Consider the following 17647-nt stretch of genomic DNA (forward strand, 5'->3'; position numbering starts at 1 on the left):
TCTTATATCTGGTACGCACATTTTGTATATGAGCACATGCACTTTAATTTAAAAATACTACACTATTAGGCGCATGTTCTTTCCAAACCTTTTCTCATATATATATATATATATATATATATATAAATATATATATATGGCTGCACGGAGTGTAGTAGCCAAATAATAGTACAGGGCTGCACAGCCACAATGTAAATGGCCAGAAACAAATTTACATAACGTACAAATGTATCTTCAGAAGAGATTTATTTTAATTGATGGTGACAGTTTTTACATTAAAAATGAACATCTATATTTTCCATGACTCTATCCGCCTTGTGTATTGTTTGATTGCCATAAAATACTGACATTTCTAATCCGATGACAGATCATTCCATAGCGCGGGAGAAGGCTGCTGCGTCCTAGGTCCTGTCCCCGGTGATAGCGCATGCATCCTGCGCTGCCACGCTTTATCTCTTTATCCGTGACTGGCGGGTGCTCAGCCAAACTTGGCGTGAGGCCTGTGGTTGTAGTGATAGACCTGGAGGAGGATAGCGGTGTCCAGGCAGATCTGTAGGGCTCCGCACAGCCAGAACTGAGCCGGGGTTTCCTTAATAATAAAATAAGTGGCCTTGAAGCTGTCGCCAACAGTCCACAGCAGGACCATCTTCACACTGACCAGGAGAGACAGAAGGTTCAGGTTACTGGCCTGTAATAAGCAGATACACAGCCCATTCCCTCTCCAGCTATCTGCCTCCCAGATCACTCACTGCGGCCTCTTATCACCCGGGCTCTGGCTCCTGGGTTCCTAATGACGCTGTGGTTATTTATGCTATACGGTGCAATCTTACTGTTCTCTTAGGTGTAAAGGAGAAGTCAAACAAAGCACACACATACCTAATAACTAACTCAGCAGTATTATGTATCTATACCCAAAGCACACACCTAATAACTAACTCAGGAGTATTATGTATCTATACCCAAAGCACACACATACCTAATAACTAACTCAGGAGTATTATGTATCTATACCCAAAGCACATACCTAATAACTAACTCAGGAGTATTATGTATCTATACCCAAAGCACACACATACCTAATAACTAACTCAGGAGTATTATGTATCTATACCCAAAGCACACACATACCTAATAACTAACCCAGGAGTATTATGTATCTATACCCAAAGCACACACATACCTAATAACTAACTCAGGAGTATTATGTATCTATTCCCAAAGCACATACCTAATAACTAACTCAGGAGTATTATGTATCTATACCCAAAGCACACACCTAATAACTAACTCAGGAGTATTATGTATCTATACCCAAAGCACACACATACCTAATAACTAACTCAGGAGTATTATGTATATATACCCAAAGCACATACCTAATAACTAACTCAGGAGTATTATGTATCTATTCCCAAAGCACATACCTAATAACTAACTCAGGAGTATTATATATCTATACCCAAAGCACACACCTAATAACTAACTCAGGAGTATTATGTATCTATACCCAAAGCACATACCTAATAACTAACTCAGGAGTATTATGTATATATACCCAAAGCGCGTACCTAATAACTAACTCAGGAGTATTATATATCTATACCCAAAGCACACACCTAATAACTAACTCAGGAGTATTATGTATCTATTCCCAAAGCAAATACCTAATAACTAACTCAGGAGTATTATGTATATATACGCAAAGCACATACCTAATAACTAACTCAGGAGTATTGTGTATCTATACCCAAAGCACATACCTAATAACTAACACAGGAGTATTGTGTATCTATACCCAAAGCACATACCTAATAACTAACTCAGGAGTATAATGTATCTATACCCAAAGCACATTCCTAATAACTAACTCAGGAGTATTATGTATCTATACCCAAAGCACATACCTAATAACTAACACAGGAGTATTATGTATATATATACCCAAAGCACACACCTAATAACTAACACAGGAGTATTATGTATATATACCCAAAGCACATACCTAATAACTAACTCAGGAATATTATATATCTATACCCAAAGCACATACCTAATAACTAACTCAGGAGTATTATGTATCTATTCCCAAAGCACATACCTAATAACTAACACAGGAGTATTGTGTATCTATACCCAAAGCACATACCTAATAACTAACCCAGGAGTATTGTGTATCTATACCCAAAGCACATACCTAATAACTAACTCAGGAGTATTATGTATCTATACCCAAAGCACATTCCTAATAATTAACTCAGGAGTATTATGTATCTATACCCAAAGCACATACCTAATAACTAACTCAGGAATATTATATATCTATACCCAAAGCACATACCTAATAACTAACTCAGGAGTATTATGTATCTATATCCGAAGCACATACCTAATAACTAACTCAGGAGAATTATGTATCTATACCCAAAGCACATATCTAATAACTAACTCAGGAGTATTATGTATCTATATCCGAAGCACATACCTAATAACTAACACAGGAGTATTATATATCTATACCCAAAGCACATTCCTAATAACTAACTCAGGAGTATTATGTATCTATATCCGAAGCACATACCTAATAACTAACTCAGGAGTATTATGTATCTATACCCAAAGCACATATCTAATAACTAACTCAGGAGTATTATATATCTATACCCAAAGCACATACCTAATAACTAACACAGGAGTATTATGTATCTATACCCAAAGCACATACCTAATAACTAACTCAGGAGTATTATGTATCTATACCCAAAGCACATACATAGCTAATAACTAATTCAGGAGTAGTATGTATATATACCCAAAGCACACACCTAATAACTAACTCAAGAGTATTATGTATCTATTCCCAAAGCAAATACCTAATAACTAACCCAGGAGTATTATGTATCTATACCCACAGCAAATACCTAATAACTAACCCAGGAGTATTATGTATCTATACCCAAAGCAAATACCTAATAACTAACACAGGAGTATTATGTATCTATACCCAAAGCAAATATCTAATAACTAACTCAGGAGTATTATGTATCTATACCCAAAGCACATACCTAATAACTAACTCAGGAATATTATGTATCTATACCCAAAGCACATACCTAATAACTAACTCAGGAGTATTATGTATCTATACCCAAAGCACATACATAGCTAATAACTAATTCAGGAGTAGTATGTATATATACCCAAAGCACACACCTAATAACTAACTCAGGAGTATTATGTATCTATACCCAAAGCACATACCTAATAACTAACTCAGGAGTATTATGTATCTATACCCAAAGCACATACATAGCTAATAACTAATTCAGGAGTAGTATGTATATATACCCAAAGCACACACCTAATAACTAACTCATGAGTATTATGTATCTATTCCCAAAGCAAATACCTAATAACTAACCCAGGAGTATTATGTATCTATACCCAAAGCAAATACCTAATAACTAACCCAGGAGTATTATGTATCTATACCCAAAGCAAATACCTAATAACTAACACAGGAGTATTACGTATCTATACCCAAAGCACATACCTAATAAATAACTCAGGAGTATTATTTATCTATACCCAAAGCACATATCTAATAACTAACTCAGGAGTATTATGTATCTATACCCAAAGCACATACCTAATAACTAACTCAGGAGTATTGTATATCTATACCCAAAGCACACACCTAATAACTAACTCAGGAGTATTATGTATCTATACCCAAAGCACACACCTAATAACTAACTCAGGATTATTATGTATCTATACCCAAAGCACATACCTAATAACTAACTCAGGAATATTATGTATCTATACCCAAAGCACATACCTAATAACTAACTCAGGAGTATTATGTATCTATATCCGAAGCACATACCTAATAACTAACTCAGGAGTATTATGTATCTATACCCAAAGCACATACATAGCTAATAACTAATTCAGGAGTAGTGTGTATATATATCCAAAGCACACACCTAATAACTAACTCAGGAGTATTATGTATCTATACCCAAAGCACACACCTAATAACTAACTCAGGAGTATTATGTATATATACCCAAAGCACACACCTAATAACTAACTCAAGAGTATTATGTATCTATACCCAAAGCACATACCTAATAACTAACCCAGGAGTATTATGTATCTATACCCAAAGCAAATACCTAATAACTAACTCAGGAGTATTATGTATCTATACCCAAAGCACATACCTAATAACTAACTCAGGATTATTATGTATCTATTCCCAAAGCAAATACCTAATAACTAACTCAGGAGAATTATGTATCTATACCCAAAGCAAATACCTAATAACTAACCCAGGAGTATTATGTATATATACCCAAAGCACATACCTAATAACTAACTCAGGAGTATTATGTATCTATACCCAAAGCACACACCTAATAACTAACTCAGGAGTATTATGTATCTATTCCCAAAGCACATACCTAATAACTAACACAGGAGTATTGTGTATCTATACCCAAAAGCACATACCTAATAACTAACCCAGGAGTATTGTGTATCTATACCCAAAGCACATACCTAATAACTAACTCAGGAGTATTATGTATCTATACCCAAAGCACATTCCTAATAATTAACTCAGGAGTATTATGTATCTATACCCAAAGCACACACCTAATAACTAACTCAGGAGTATTATGTATCTATACCCAAAGCACACACATACCTAATAACTATCTCAGGAGTATTATGTATCTATACCCAAAGCACAAACATACCTAATAACTAACTCAGGAGTATTATGTATCTATTCCCAAAGCACATACCTAATAACTAACTCAGGAGTATTATGTATCTATTCCCAAAGCACATACCTAATAACTAACTCAGGAGTATTATATATCTATACCCAAAGCACACACCTAATAACTAACTCAGGAGTATTATGTATCTATACCCAAAGCACATACCTAATAACTAACTCAGGAGTATTATGTATATATACCCAAAGCACATACCTAATAACTAACTCAGGAGAATTATATATCTATACCCAAAGCACACACCTAATAACTAACTCAGGAGTATTATGTATCTATTCCCAAAGCAAATACCTAATAACTAACTCAGGAGTATTATGTATATATACGCAAAGCACACACATACCTAATAACTAACACAGGAGTATTGTGTATCTATACCCAAAGCACATACCTAATAACTAACACAGCAGTATTGTGTATCTATACCCAAAGCACATACCTAATAACTAACTCAGGAGTATAATGTATCTATACCCAAAGCACATACCTAATAACTAACACAGGAGTATTATGTATATATACCCAAAGCACATACCTAATAACTAACTCAGGAATATCATATATCTATACCCAAAGCACATACCTAATAACTAACTCAGGAGTATTATGTATCTATTCCCAAAGCACATACCTAATAACTAACACAGGAGTATTGTGTATCTATACCCAAAGCACATACCTAATAACTAACCCAGGAGTATTGTGTATCTATACCCAAAGCACATACCTAATAACTAACTCAGGAGTATTATGTATCTATACCCAAAGCACATTCCTAATAATTAACTCAGGAGTATTATGTATCTATACCCAAAGCACATTCCTAATAACTAACTCAGGAATATTATATATCTATACCCAAAGCACATACCTAATAACTAACTCAGGAGTATTATGTATCTATATCCGAAGCACATACCTAATAACTAACTCAGGAGAATTATGTATCTATACCCAAAGCACATATCTAATAACTAACTCAGGAGTATTATGTATCTGTATCCGAAGCACATACCTAATAACTAACACAGGAGTATTATATATCTATACCCAAAGCACATTCCTAATAACTAACTCAGGAGTATTATGTATCTATATCCGAAGCACATACCTAATAACTAACTCAGGAGTATTATGTATCTATACCCAAAGCACATATCTAATAACTAACTCAGGAGTATTATATATCTATACCCAAAGCACATACCTAATAACTAACACAGGAGTATTATGTATCTATACCCAAAGCACATACCTAATAACTAACTCAGGAGTATTATGTATCTATACCCAAAGCACATACATAGCTAATAACTAATTCAGGAGTAGTATGTATATATACCCAAAGCACACACCTAATAACTAACTCAAGAGTATTATGTATCTATTCCCAAAGCAAATACCTAATAACTAACCCAGGAGTATTATGTATCTATACAGAAAGCAAATACCTAATAACTAACCCAGGAGTATTATGTATCTATACCCAAAGCAAATACCTAATAACTAACACAGGAGTATTATGTATCTATACCCAAAGCACATATCTAATAACTAACTCAGGAGTATTATGTATCTATATCCGAAGCACACACCTAATAACTAACTCAGGAGTATTATGTATCTATACCCAAAGCACATACATAGCTAATAACTAATTCAGGAGTAGTATGTATATATACCCAAAGCACACACCTAATAACTAACTCAGGAGTATTATGTATCTATACCCAAAGCACATACCTAATAACTAACTCAGGAGTATTATGTATCTATACCCAAAGCACATACATAGCTAATAACTAATTCAGGAGTAGTATGTATATATACCCAAAGCACACACCTAATAACTAACTCATGAGTATTATGTATCTATTCCCAAAGCAAATACCTAATAACTAACCCAGGAGTATTATGTATCTATACCCAAAGCAAATACCTAATAACTAACCCAGGAGTATTATGTATCTATACCCAAAGCAAATACCTAATAACTAACACAGGAGTATTATGTATCTATACCCAAAGCACATACCTAATAACTAACTCAGGAGTATTATGTATCTATACCCAAAGCACATATCTAATAACTAACTCAGGAGTATTATGTATCTATACCCAAAGCACATACCTAATAACTAACTCAGGAGTATTGTATATCTATACCCAAAGCACACACCTAATAACTAACTCAGGAGTATTATGTATCTATACCCAAAGCACACACCTAATAACTAACTCAGGAGTATTATGTATCTATACCCAAAGCACATACCTAATAACTAACTCAGGAATATTATGTATCTATACCCAAAGCACATACCTAATAACTAACTCAGGAGTATTATGTATCTATATCCGAAGCACATACCTAATAACTAACTCAGGAGTATTATGTATCTATACCCAAAGCACATACATAGCTAATAACTAATTCAGGAGTAGTATGTATATATACCCAAAGCACACACCTAATAACTATCTCAGGAGTATTATGTATCTATACCCAAAGCACACACCTAATAACTAACTCAGGAGTATTATGTATATATACCCAAAGCACACACCTAATAACTAACTCAAGAGTATTATGTATCTATACCCAAAGCACATACCTAATAACTAACCCAGGAGTATTATGTATCTATACCCAAAGCAAATACCTAATAACTAACTCAGGAGTATTATGTATCTATACCCAAAGCACATACCTAATAACTAACTCAGGATTATTATGTATCTATTCCCAAAGCAAATACCTAATAACTAACTCAGGAGTATTATGTATCTATACCCAAAGCAAATACCTAATAACTAACCCAGGAGTATTATGTATATATACCCAAAGCACATACCTAAAAACTAACTCAGGAGTATTATGTATCTATACCCAAAGCACACACCTAATAACTAACTCAGGAGTATTATGTATATATACCCAAAGCACATACCTAATAACTAACCAAGGAGTATTGTGTATCTATACCCAAAGCACATACCTAATAACTAACCCAGGAGTATTATGTATCTATACCCAAAGCACATACCTAATAACTAACCCAGGAGTATTATGTATATATACCCAAAGCACATACCTAATAACTAACCCAGGAGTATTGTGTATCTATACCCAAAGCACACACATAGCTAATAACTAATTCAGGAGTATTATGTGTCTATACCCAAAGCAAATACCTAATAACTAACTCAGGAGTATTATGTATCTATACCCAAAGCACATACCTAATAACTAACTCAGGAGTATTATGTATCTATACCCAAAGCACATACCTAATAACTAACTCAGGATTATTATGTATCTATTCCCAAAGCAAATACCTAATAACTAACTCAGGAGTATTATGTATCTATACCCAAAGCACATACCTAATAACTAACTCAGGATTATTATGTATCTCTTCCCAAAGCAAATACCTAATAACTAACTCAGGAGTATTATGTATCTATACCCAAAGCAAATACCTAATAACTAACCCAGGAGTATTATGTATATATACCCAAAGCACATACCTAATAACTAACTCAGGAGTATTATGTATCTATACCCAAAGCACACATACCTAATAACTAACTCAGGAGTATTATGTATATATACCCAAAGCACACACACCTAATAACTAACCCAGGAGTATTATGTATCTATACCCAAAGCACACATACCTAATAACTAACTCAGGAGTATTATGTATATATACCCAAAGCACACACACCTAATAACTAACTCAGGAGTATTATGTATCTATACCCAAAGCACACACACCTAATAACTAACCCAGGATTATTATATATCTATACCCAAAGCACACACCTAATAACTAACTCAGGAGTATTATGTATATATACCCAAAGCACACATCTAATAACTAACCCAGGAGTATTATGTATCTATACCCAAAGCACACACCTAATAACTAACTCAGGAGTATTATGTATATATACGCAAAGCACATACCTAATAACTAACTCAGGAGTATTATGTATCTATACCCAAAGCACATACCTAATAACTAACTCAGGAGTATTATGTATATATACCCAAAGCACACACCTAATAACTAACTCAGGAGTATTATGTATCTATACCCAAAGCACACACATACCTAATAACTAACTCAGGAGTATTATGTATATATACCCAAAGCACATACCTAATAACTAACCCAGGAGTATTATGTATCTATACCCAAAGCACATACCTAATAACTAACACAGGAGGATTATGTATCTATACCCAAAGCACACACATACCTAATAACTAACTCAGGAGTATTATGTATATATACCCAAAGCACATACCTAATAACTAACCCAGGAGTATTATGTATCTATACCCAAAGCACATACCTAATAACTAACACAGGAGTATTGTGTATCTATACCCAAAGCACACACCTAATAACTAACACAGGAGTATTATGTATATATACCCTAAGCACACACCTAATAACTAACCCAGGAGTATTATGTATCTATACCCAAAGCACACACCTAATAACTAACTCAGGAGTATTATGTATATATACCCAAAGCACACACCTAATAACTAACCCAGGAGTATTATGTATCTATACCCAAAGCACACACCTAATAACTAACTCAGGAGTATTATGTATATATACCCAAAGCACATACCTAATAACTAACTCAGGAGTATTATGAATCTATACCCAAAGCACATATCTAATAACTAACTCAGGAGTATTATGTATCTATATCCGAAGCACATACCTAATAACTAACACAGGAGTATTATATATCTATACCCAAAGCACATTCCTAATAACTAACTCAGGAGTATTATGTATCTATATCCAAAGCACATACCTAATAACTATCTCAGGAGTATTATGTATATATACCCAAAGCACATACCTAATAACTAACTCAGGGGTATTATGTATATATACCTAAAGCAAATACCTAATAACTAACTCAGGAGTATTATGTATATATACCCAAAGCACACATCTAATAACTAACTCAGGAATATTATGTATCTATACCCAAAGCACATACCTAATAACTAACTCAGGAGTATTATGTATCTATATCCGAAGCACACACCTAATAACTAACTCAGGAGTATTATGTATCTATACCCAAAGCACATACCTAATAACTAACTCAGGATTATTATGTATCTATTCCCAAAGCAAATACCTAATAACTAACTCAGGAGTATTATGTATCTATACCCAAAGCACATACCTAATAACTAACTCAGGATTATTATGTATCTCTTCCCAAAGCAAATACCTAATAACTAACTCAGGAGTATTATGTATCTATACCCAAAGCACACACACCTAATAACTAACCCAGGAGTATTATATATCTATACCCAAAGCACACACCTAATAACTAACTCAGGAGTATTATGTATATATACCCAAAGCACACACCTAATAACTAACCCAGGAGTATTATGTATCTATACCCAAAGCACACACCTAATAACTAACTCAGGAGTATTATGTATATATACGCAAAGCACATACCTAATAACTAACTCAGGAGTATTATGTATCTATACCCAAAGCACATACCTAATAACTAACTCAGGAGTATTATGTATATATACCCAAAGCACACACCTAATAACTAACTCAGGAGTATTATGTATCTATACCCAAAGCACACACATACCTAATAACTAACTCAGGAGTATTATGTATATATACCCAAAGCACATACCTAATAACTAACCCAGGAGTATTATGTATCTATACCCAAAGCACATACCTAATAACTAACACAGGAGTATTATGTATCTATACCCAAAGCACACACATACCTAATAACTAACTCAGGAGTATTATGTATATATACCCAAAGCACATACCTAATAACTAACCCAGGAGTATTATGTATCTATACCCAAAGCACATACCTAATAACTAACACAGGAGTATTGTGTATCTATACCCAAAGCACACACCTAATAACTAACACAGGAGTATTATGTATATATACCCTAAGCACACACCTAATAACTAACCCAGGAGTATTATGTATCTATACCCAAAGCACACACCTAATAACTAACTCAGGAGTATTATGTATATATACCCAAAGCACACACCTAATAACTAACCCAGGAGTATTATGTATCTATACCCAAAGCACACACCTAATAACTAACTCAGGAGTATTATGTATATATACCCAAAGCACATACCTAATAACTAACTCAGGAGTATTATGTATCTATACCCAAAGCACATATCTAATAACTAACTCAGGAGTATTATGTATCTATATCCGAAGCACATACCTAATAACTAACACAGGAGTATTATATATCTATACCCAAAGCACATTCCTAATAACTAACTCAGGAGTATTATGTATCTATATCCAAAGCACATACCTAATAACTATCTCAGGAGTATTATGTATATATACCCAAAGCACATACCTAATAACTAACTCAGGGGTATTATGTATATATACCCAAAGCAAATACCTAATAACTAACTCAGGAGTATTATGTATATATACCCAAAGCACACATCTAATAACTAACTCAGGAATATTATGTATCTATACCCAAAGCACATACCTAATAACTAACTCAGGAGTATTATGTATCTATATCCGAAGCACACACCTAATAACTAACTCAGGAGTATTATGTATCTATACCCAAAGCACATACATAGCTAATAACTAATTCAGGAGTAGTATGTATATATACCCAAAGCACACACCTAATAACTAACTCAGGAGTATTATGTATCTATACCCAAAGCACATACCTAATAACTAACTCAGGAGTATTATGTATCTATACCCAAAGCACATACATAGCTAATAACTAATTCAGGAGTAGTATGTATATATACCCAAAGCACACACCTAATAACTAACTCATGAGTATTATGTATCTATTCCCAAAGCAAATACCTAATAACTAACCCAGGAGTATTATGTATCTATACCCAAAGCAAATACCTAATAACTAACCCAGGAGTATTATGTATCTATACCCAAAGCAAATACCTAATAACTAACACAGGAGTATTATGTATCTATACCCAAAGCACATACCTAATAACTAACTCAGGAGTATTATGTATCTAAACCCAAAGCACATATCTAATAACTAACTCAGGAGTATTATGTATCTATACCCAAAGCACATACCTAATAACTAACTCAGGAGTATTGTATATCTATACCCAAAGCACACACCTAATAACTAACTCAGGAGTATTATGTATCTATACCCAAAGCACACACCTAATAACTAACTCAGGAGTATTATGTATCTATACCCAAAGCACATACCTAATAACTAACTCAGGAATATTATGTATCTATACCCAAAGCACATACCTAATAACTAACTCAGGAGTATTATGTATCTATATCCGAAGCACATACCTAATAACTAACTCAGGAGTATTATGTATCTATACCCAAAGCACATACATAGCTAATAACTAATTCAGGAGTAGTATGTATATATACCCAAAGCACACACCTAATAACTAACTCAGGAGTATTATGTATCTATACCCAAAGCACACACCTAATAACTAACTCAGGAGTATTATGTATATATACCCAAAGCACACACCTAATAACTAACTCAAGAGTATTATGTATCTATACCCAAAGCACATACCTAATAACTAACCCAGGAGTATTATGTATATATACCCAAAGCACATACCTAATAACTAACCCAGGAGTATTGTGTATCTATACCCAAAGCACACACATAGCTAATAACTAATTCAGGAGTATTATGTATCTATACCCAAAGCAAATACCTAATAACTAACTCAGGAGTATTATGTATCTATACCCAAAGCACATACCTAATAACTAACTCAGGAGTATTATGTATCTATACCCAAAGCACATACCTAATAACTAACTCAGGATTATTATGTATCTATTCCCAAAGCAAATACCTAATAACTAACTCAGGAGTATTATGTATCTATACCCAAAGCACATACCTAATAACTAACTCAGGATTATTATGTATCTCTTCCCAAAGCAAATACCTAATAACTAACTCAGGAGTATTATGTATCTATACCCAAAGCAAATACCTAATAACTAACCCAGGAGTATTATGTATATATACCCAAAGCACATACCTAATAACTAACTCAGGAGTATTATGTATCTATACCCAAAGCACACATACCTAATAACTAACTCAGGAGTATTATGTATATATACCCAAAGCACACACACCTAATAACTAACCCAGGAGTATTATGTATCTATACCCAAAGCACACATACCTAATAACTAACTCAGGAGTATTATGTATATATACCCAAAGCACACACACCTAATAACTAACTCAGGAGTATTATGTATCTATACCCAAAGCACACACACCTAATAACTAACCCAGGAGTATTATATATCTATACCCAAAGCACACACCTAATAACTAACTCAGGAGTATTATGTATATATACCCAAAGCACACACCTAATAACTAACTCAGGAGTATTATGTATCTATACCCAAAGCACACACCTAATAACTAACTCAGGAGTATTATGTATATATACGCAAAGCACATACCTAATAACTAACTCAGGAGTATTATGTATCTATACCCAAAGCACATACCTAATAACTAACTCAGGAGTATTATGTATATATACCCAAAGCACACACCTAATAACTAACTCAGGAGTATTATGTATCTATACCCAAAGCACACACATACCTAATAACTAACTCAGGAGTATTATGTATATATACCCAAAGCACATACCTAATAACTAACCAAGGAGTATTGTGTATCTATACCCAAAGCACATACCTAATAACTAACCCAGGACTATTATGTATCTATACCCAAAGCACATACCTAATAACTAACCCAGGAGTATTATGTATATATACCCAAAGCACATACCTAATAACTAACCCAGGAGTATTGTGTATCTATACCCAAAGCACACACATAGCTAATAACTAATTCAGGAGTATTATGTATCTATACCCAAAGCAAATACCTAATAACTAACTCAGGAGTATTATGTATCTATACCCAAAGCACATACCTAAAAACTAACTCAGGAGTATTATGTATCTATACCCAAAGCACATACCTAATAACTAACTCAGGATTATTATGTATCTATTCCCAAAGCAAATACCTAATAACTAACTCAGGAGTATTATGTATCTATACCCAAAGCACATACCTAATAACTAACTCAGGATTATTATGTATCTCTTCCCAAAGCAAATACCTAATAACTAACTCAGGAGTATTATGTATCTATACCCAAAGCAAATACCTAATAACTAACCCAGGAGTATTATGTATATATACCCAAAGCACATACCTAATAACTAACTCAGGAGTATTATGTATCTATACCCAAAGCACACATACCTAATAACTAACTCAGGAGTATTATGTATATATACCCAAAGCACACACACCTAATAACTAACCCAGGAGTATTATGTATCTATACCCAAAGCACACATACCTAATAACTAACTCAGGAGTATTATGTATATATACCCAAAGCACACACACCTAATAACTAACTCAGGAGTATTATGTATCTATACCCAAAGCACACACACCTAATAACTAACACAGGAGTATTATATATCTATACCCAAAGCACACACCTAATAACTAACTCAGGAGTATTATGTATATATACCCAAAGCACACACCTAATAACTAACTCAGGAGTATTATGTATCTATACCCAAAGCACACACCTAATAACTAACTCAGGAGTATTATGTATATATACGCAAAGCACATACCTAATAACTAACTCAGGAGTATTATGTATCTATACCCAAAGCACATACCTAATAACTAACTCAGGAGTATTATGTATATATACCCAAAGCACACACCTAATAACTTACTCAGGAGTATTATGTATCTATACCCAAAGCACACACATACCTAATAACTAACTCAGGAGTATTATGTATATATACCCAAAGCACATACCTAATAACTAACCCAGGAGTATTATGTATCTATACCCAAAGCACATACCTAATAACTAACACAGGAGTATTATGTATCTATACCCAAAGCACACACATACCTAATAACTAACTCAGGAGTATTATGTATATATACCCAAAGCACATACCTAATAACTAACCCAGGAGTATTATGTATCTATACCCAAAGCACATACCTAATAACTAACACAGGAGTATTATGTATATATACCCAAAGCACACACCTAATAACTAACCCAGGAGTATTATGTATCTATACCCAAAGCACACACCTAATAACTAACTCAGGAGTATTATGTATATATACCCAAAGCACACACCTAATAACTAACCCAGGAGTATTATGTATCTATACCCAAAGCACACACCTAATAACTAACTCAGGAGTATTATGTATATATACCCAAAGCACATACCTAATAACTAACTCAGGAGTATTATGTATCTATACCCAAAGCACATATCTAATAACTAACTCAGGAGTATTATGTATCTATATCCGAAGCACATACCTAATAACTAACACAGGAGTATTATATATCTATACCCAAAGCACATTCCTAATAACTAACTCAGGAGTATTATGTATCTATATCCAAAGCACATACCTAATAACTATCTCAGGAGTATTATGTATATATACCCAAAGCACATACCTAATAACTAACTCAGGGGTATTATGTATATATACCCAAAGCAAATACCTAATAACTAACTCAGGAGTATTATGTATATATTCCCAAAGCACACATCTAATAACTAACTCAGGAGTATTATGTATCTATACCCAAAGCACATACCTAATAACTAACTCAGGAGTATTATGTATATATACCCAAAGCACACACCTAATAACTAACTCAGGAGTATTATGTATCTATACCCAAAGCACACACATACCTAATAACTAACTCAGGAGTATTATGTATATATACCCAAAGCACATACCTAATAACTAACCAAGGAGTATTGTGTATCTATACCCAAAGCACATACCTAATAACTAACCCAGGACTATTATGTATCTATACCCAAAGCACATATCTAATAACTAACCCAGGAGTATTATGTATATATACCCAAAGCACATACCTAATAACTAACCCAGGAGTATTGTGTATCTATACCCAAAGCACACACATAGCTAATAACTAATTCAGGAGTATTATGTATCTATACACAAAGCAAATACCTAATAACTAACTCAGGAGTATTATGTATCTATACCCAAAGCACATACCTAATAACTAACTCAGGAGTATTATGTATCTATACCCAAAGCACATACCTAATAACTAACTCAGGATTATTATGTATCTATTCCCAAAGCAAATACCTAATAACTAACTCAGGAGTATTATGTATCTATACCCAAAGCACATACCTAATAACTAACTCAGGATTATTTTGTATCTCTTCCCAAAGCAAATACCTAATAACTAACTCAGGAGTATTATGTATCTATACCCAAAGCAAATACCTAATAACTAACCCAGGAGTATTATGTATATATACCCAAAGCACATACCTAATAACTAACTCAGGAGTATTATGTATCTATACCCAAAGCACACATACCTAAAACTAACTCAGGAGTATTATGTATATATACCCAAAGCACACACACCTAATAACTAACCCAGGAGTATTATGTATCTATACCCAAAGCACACATACCTAATAACTAACTCAGGAGTATTATGTATATATACCCAAAGCACACACACCTAATAACTAACTCAGGAGTATTATGTATCTATACCCAAAGCACACACACCTAATAACTAACCCAGGAGTTTTATATATCTATACCCAAAGCACACACCTAATAACTAACTCAGGAGTATTATGTATATATACCCAAAGCACACACCTAATAACTAACTCAGGAGTATTATGTATCTATACCCAAAGCACACACCTAATAACTAACTCAGGAGTATTATGTATATATACGCAAAGCACATACCTAATAACTAACTCAGGAGTATTATGTATCTATACCCAAAGCACATACCTAATAACTAACTCAGGAGTATTATGTATATATACCCAAAGCACACACCTAATAACTAACTCAGGAGTATTATGTATCTATACCCAAAGCACACACATACCTAATAACTAACTCAGGAGTATTATGTATATATACCCAAAGCACATACCTAATAACTAACCCAGGAGTATTATGTATCTATACCCAAAGCACATACCTAATAACTAACACAGGAGTATTATGTATCTATACCCAAAGCACACACATACCTAATAACTAACTCAGGAGTATTATGTATATATACCCAAAGCACATACCTAATAACTAACCCAGGAGTATTATGTATCTATACCCAAAGCACATACCTAATAACTAACACAGGAGTATTATGTATATATACCCAAAGCACACACCTAATAACTAACCCAGGAGTATTATGTATCTATACCCAAAGCACACACCTAATAACTAACTCAGGAGTATTATGTATATATACCCAAAGCACACACCTAATAACTAACCCAGGAGTATTATGTATCTATACCCAAAGCACACACCTAATAACTAACTCAGGAGTATTATGTATATATACCCAAAGCACATACCTAATAACTAACTCAGGAGTATTATGTATCTATACCCAAAGCACATATCTAATAACTAACTCAGGAGTATTATGTATCTATATCCGAAGCACATACCTAATAACTAACACAGGAGTATTATATATCTATACCCAAAGCACATTCCTAATAACTAACTCAGGAGTATTATGTATCTATATCCAAAGCACATACCTAATAACTATCTCAGGAGTATTATGTATATATAC

General features: G+C 33.7%; 1 protein-coding gene across 1 annotated transcript in view; it reads right to left on the minus strand.

Annotated features, from left to right (window-relative positions):
• Window positions 1-268: 268 nt before the first annotated feature.
• LOC148443173 (solute carrier family 66 member 2-like) overlaps window positions 269-17647 on the minus strand; it is a 140212-nt gene continuing 122833 nt past the window's right edge. The window contains exon 5 of the mRNA XM_088463124.1: window positions 269-653. Coding sequence (XP_088319250.1) covers window positions 479-653 — 175 coding nt within the window. The 3' untranslated portion in view covers window positions 269-478. The remainder of the gene's footprint in view (window positions 654-17647) is intronic.

The sequence above is a fragment of the Taudactylus pleione genome, unplaced genomic scaffold, assembly GCF_031769625.1.
Source record: "Taudactylus pleione unplaced genomic scaffold, aTauple2 ptg001318l, whole genome shotgun sequence".
Taxonomy (NCBI): Eukaryota; Metazoa; Chordata; class Amphibia; order Anura; family Myobatrachidae; genus Taudactylus; species Taudactylus pleione.